The 5,766-nt window shown below is 33.1% G+C and overlaps 1 protein-coding gene across 1 annotated transcript in view; it reads left to right on the forward strand.

Moving 5' to 3' along the window:
- The window catches only part of timm22 (translocase of inner mitochondrial membrane 22 homolog (yeast)), a 5,740-nt gene extending 3,209 nt beyond the window's left edge, over positions 1–2,531 (forward strand). The window contains 2 exon segments of the mRNA NM_001386807.1: positions 1,930–2,002; positions 2,118–2,531. Coding sequence (NP_001373736.1) covers positions 1,930–2,002; positions 2,118–2,194 — 150 coding nt within the window. The 3' untranslated portion in view covers positions 2,195–2,531.
- The last annotated feature ends 3,235 nt before the right edge of the window (positions 2,532–5,766 follow it).

The following is a 5,766-nucleotide window of genomic DNA, read 5'->3' on the forward strand; positions in this document are numbered from 1 at the left end:
TTCATAATAATTCTACACAACTTATTTTGGGCTGTCTGCAATTTATTTTTCATTATTTTAGAACTACCGCTGTACCAAAAAGCTGCTAATGATTGATAATTTTCCTATAGATCATGGATTATCTAATACAAATATAAATGTAATCTAATAATATAAATATCTTTTTTTGTACTTAGAATAGCACACATTTGTAATATATTAGTAAATGTAAAATAGACATCATTCAATTTTTGTCTTGATGATAGCTGTTCAAAATAAGATATTCACTAGTGTGTCACTTCATAATCCCAGTACATATTCAAACCTGTTTCACACTGTTTATGTTTTATATCACATATTAATCAGCATAAATGATATATCAGTTTAGACTGTATAAAATAGTACACAATGTTTGAATATTTCACTAAAGTTAAAACATTAAATACACCACTCATAGAAGCATCTTTTGCTGCACATTCAGTTTAATGTGGATTATTGTCTCCACCTAGTGGTTCTGTATTTGAACACTTTCTGATCATCTATTCATTTCACTCGTTATGATGTGTTTAACGGTCATCGCCATCTTAAATCCTTGAAAGTTTATAATATTTTGATTTTTAAAAAACATCATGAACCTTTTCCAGCCTTTTCTTAGCTGTTCAGGCTGGAAAATGACCAGATTGACCAGCATGGTTTAAGCTGGACATTGCAGGTTTTGGCTGGTCAAGCTGGTTTTAGTTGGTCATCTCCCAGCATGACCAGCCAACCAGCCTAGGTTGATTTAAGCATTTTGTTTCAGCAGGGATATGTATTTATGTATGTATTAAATAATCTTTGCATCAAATTACAAAAAATGAATTACCGCTTGTGTGAGGCATTTGTAATGGAGCGTCTATGGACGGGACAGTACATTTGACGGGACGTTGTTCTCTTTACTGTCTGTCATTATCAGTCTGACACTATTTCTTTTTCTGAAAGTCTTGATTACACCATTGTGGAGATTAATTTTATTATTTCAGCAAATAAGATTGTAAAAATATTTGTTGTATATGGAGTCAATCTAGAGCCATATATACATGCAAAATAAAAGAAAGTTTTGCAAACAAAAACAAAGTCTTGAGCAAAAATAAATAAATAAATAAATAAATGCAAATTGCAAGCGAAAATTATTTTTTGAGAAAAGAAGTAAAAATATTCTGATAAAAATAAAGAATTGCAAAGGAAAAATGAAGTTTTAAGAAATAAAAATGAAATTTGCAAACAAAAAAGAACTGCAAATACAAGTTAAGCAGTGCAAAAAACTGAAATATTTGCAATAAAAAACTACAATATATTTGCAAAACATCTTTGATAGCATAGCCTTTACAAAACCCGTCCAGTCAATTGCAATGTTCATTTCGATTAGCTTTTTAGTCAACCGTGAGTCTACGATGCTGTTTTTATTTTGCACTTTACATTTCTGCACGTTTCACTTTGTGGCCCTAATTTGACAAAGGGCAGAGGCCGGAGCTACTTGGCTGTAAGACCACCTCGGTGATACTGTGTCTCTAGCTGATGACGTCGCTTAAATGGAGGCAGGTCTGGGCCTGCCATAAACGTCCAGGTTCCCTTGACTCTGCTCCCCTTTTTTTCACAAAGTGAAATATTTTTTTAACTGCTTGATTTATTTGCAGTTTTTTTTTTTTTTTGCAAAATTCATATTTATTTCTTAAAACTTATTTCCCCCGTTTGGGGGATTTTCGTTTATTTATTTTTGCTAAAAAAAAACGTTCTTTTATTTTGCATGTATATATGGCTCTAGATTGGCTCCCATTCACTGCGCTCCAAGTTTACCCAACCATGACGACTTCCACTACTGAGAAACCCAGAAATGTGAAAAGTGTCCATTGTAGAGATTTTTCAAAGACCATTTTATTTCTCTCTCTGAAAAATGCTTTTATTTTTTACCAGCATCGTGGTAAGTCTGACTGGAAGAATGCAGTATACAGTGGCTGTATTACAGGAGGTGCCATCGGATTCAGAGGCAAGTCTTTTTTGATTACATTTTTTTTTTTTTTAAACATCCCACATTTAAATATCATCTCATTTTTATTATCATAAGTTGGACTATTTCAATGAGCTGTGCTTCTCTTCTCTAGCCGGCCTTAAAGCTGGAGTTCTGGGCTGTGGAGGCTTTGCTGCCTTCTCTGCTGCCATTGAATATTACCTCCGATGAAGATCAGCTTTAGGACTGTTGGCTTGTACAGTTGTGAGCTGCTCACTGTATAATGGAAGACAATGTCCAGCCTTTCTTTCTTCCACCAATCAGGAGCTGTTCCTCCTGAAGAGATTCAGTTGCCTCAGTGGACCAATGAGCAGAAGTTTTATGCAGGGTTTGGAATATCTTGACCTTTCTGTCTCAGATCATCTGATGGCACTACTACAAAAACATCTAGGACAATATTTGTACCTGTAAATGTTAAACAGGATGATGCCTGAGCAAAAAATAAATGATAATAATTAAATGTACAGTGTTATACTTTGTCTGTGATAGAAATAAAGAATGATATAAAGTACTTATGGCGAAATTCGTATTTTAACAAGCAAAAAGTGTGTTGGCATTGTCTCAGTAATGTAATAATGAACATAAAACAGGCTCACACATTTTCGTTTCAAAGCAAGCAGCTTTCTGTTGGTCAAAGTAGTGATGGCAGATTTGCAAAACATAAACATTGTTTCAAATCAGTGGTTTTTGGCGCATGTATCAAACAAGGCCAAGGTCACATGATTTCATAAAACTGGGCTTGGTTATGTCACAACTGGTTCAAAACATTTCAAGCTTGGTAATTCTTCATTCTTGGCCGATGAACCCATGAATGGGTTTATTGTAAGCAAGAACTTTTTAAAAACGTTCCTAGTTTTTACTTGATCTTGGGTCAGTTTTATAATTTTAATGACACATTTGTGTAATTTAAAGTAATAATAGCAATTAAATTGCAGTATGTCTGTAATTACCCATCTGTTATTTTACAGTAAATGTCTGTAATTTAATGGCCGTTATTTTACAGTAAATGTCTGTAATTTAATGGCCGTTATTTTATGGTAAATGTCTGTAATTTAACGGCCGTTATTTTACGGTAAATGTCTGTAATTTAACGGCCGTTATTTTACGGTAAATGTCTGTAATTTATTGGCTGTTATTTTATGGTAAATGTCTGTAATTTAATGGCCGTTATTTTATGGTAAATGTCTGTAATTTAATGGCCGTTATTTTACGGTAAATGTCTGTAATTTAACGGCCGTTATTTTACGGTAAATATCTGTAATTTAACGGCCGTTATTTTTCGGTAAATATCTGTAATTTAACGGCCGTTATTTTACGGTAAATATCTGTAATTTAACGGCCGTTATTTTTCGGTAAATGTCTGTAATTTAACGGGCGTTATTTTACAGTAAATGTCTGTAATTTAACGGCTGTTATTTTACGGTAAATATCTGTAATTTAACAGCCGTTTTTTTTTTTTTTTTTTACAGTAAATGTATAATTTAACGGCCATTATTTTACAGTAAATGTCTAATTTACCATCTGTAATTTTACAGGTAAATGTCTGTAATTTAACGGCCATTACTGTACGGTAAATGTCTGTAATTTAACAGTCGTTATTTTACAGTAAATTTGTGTAATTTACAGTCCATTATTTTACGGTAAATGTCTGTAATTTACCTTCTGTTATTTCACGTTAAATGTCTTTAAGGGCTATTATTTTGCGGTAAATATCTCTAATTTACCTTTCGTTATTTTGCGGTAAATGTTTGTAATTTACCATCCGTTATTTTGCGGTAAATATCTGTAATTTAACGGTCATTATTTTATGGTAAATGTCTGTAATTTTATGCCCGTTATTTTACGATAAATGTCTGTCATTTGTTGGCCGTTATTTTACTTTTTTTTTTGCCACCCCAGCTGCTGGAAAAAAAGTACAATAACTGGTTGTTTTTAACAGTGTAGGACAGTAGTGAAACATGACTTTCGTCAGATTCTTCTCGGTTTTAAAGTTTACTTCGAAGAGTTATTTTCACAATTTATGATGGCATAGCAGTCAAAATAAGACAATTGAGCTCATGTGTGGGACATTGTTTAATTATTATTAATTCCGGACCTTTGTCAGTGGGGGGTCGGTCTTTCAAACCACCCGAACTCTCCCTGGCTACGGGCCTGTATGCAGTTTATTTTTAAATCAGTAAATTATTGTTAGAAAATATTTCTTTTCAGTAAGTAACAGATAAGTAATATCATACCATGACTTTTCCAAACATTTTAGATTTATTTGTTTTTCCCAAACATTTCCAAACCTGGAAAATGACTTGACATGTTTTCCAGGACTGTATGAACCCTGTTCTACTAAACAAAAAAGATGCCGATGATGGCCTGAAGGTGAATAAGTTTCACAAGTTTTCATTTTTTTCTCTTCATATTTATTCACGTTTGTAGTCCATGTTCTGTTTGTGTAACCTTCAATAGTGTTACAGTCAAATATTACCACATGGCTTCTTAGCAAACAAAGACCGCTCAGTTTAAAAGAATTCACCAAATCAGATTTATTCTCCAAAGTGGCGTTTGGATTTACAAGTTTCAAGAAAATAAGCTCAATCAAGTGTTTATATTAGTTTCACTCTGCAGCCCCTTTCTAAAAGGAGACTTTCTTAAATTGTCATCCTACAAACAAACAGAAACCTATATATATATATATATTTCTATGAAATCTGATACAATATATGTCTGAAAATCAAAAAAATAAATGTTATCAAAAATAAGAGGCAGGGAGTGCTAAAGGTTGTGCGTTAGGAAATCAGAATGAAATCATGCTTCCAGGTCAAGCGGACATATAGCAAGGAAGTCGGTTTTCCTCACCAGGAAACAGATAACGCAAACATGCTCTCTGGCTACTTCCCAGTTCTCTGAAAAGTTTCCTTTCCCACTGGCCTCTCTAAAGCTAGTGTTATCAATGCTGAATTAAGTATGGAGATTCAACCAAGGAATGTGTTAGAAGTGTTTGTTTTATGGAGCTTTAAAATATACAGATGTGTAACATTGATTTAAAGGACCACCACACTTTTTTCCTTTTGGAAATAGGCTCATTTTAGAGCCCCCTAAGGGTAAACAGTTGAGTTTTACTATTTTTATATCCATTCAGACGTCTAGCAGGAGCAATTTTAGCTTAGCTTATGGTACAGCAGCAAAGTTCCTTGATTATTACGTGGGATTTAGAATACAGTTCTTAGCCATGTTCATTTTCTGTCAGTCTTAGTACACAATCTCACTATTGAAGAGTTAAGATTTATATAGGAAAATTATTGAAACACTTTTTTTTTTTTGAGATGCTAATGGTCTGCAAACTGGCACCCATTGACTTCCATATATATATATATATATATATATATATATATTTTTTTTTTTTTTTTTTTTTTTTTTTCAGTCAATGGGTGCAATAAAAAGAAGATATTATGAAATATTACCCTCATTGACTTGCATAGTAGGAGAAACAATTATGGGAGTCAAAAAGTGCCAGTTAGCAGCATTTTAGTTAATATCCTTTTTTTGGCACCCATTGACTTCCATAGATTGTTTCTCATACTATGGAAGTCAACGGGTGCCAAAAAAAGCAGATATTATGAAAAATGCTGCTAGCTACACTCATCGACTTTCATCGAATGACAAACAACTACCGGATTTAGAATACAGTTCTTAGCCATATTCAGTTTCTGTCAGTCTTAGTACACAATCTCACTATTGAAGAGTTAAGATTT

The sequence above is a fragment of the Danio rerio genome, chromosome 5, assembly GCF_052040795.2.
Source record: "Danio rerio strain M-AB ecotype USA chromosome 5, GRCz13ab, whole genome shotgun sequence".
Lineage (NCBI taxonomy): Eukaryota > Metazoa > Chordata > Actinopteri > Cypriniformes > Danionidae > Danio > Danio rerio.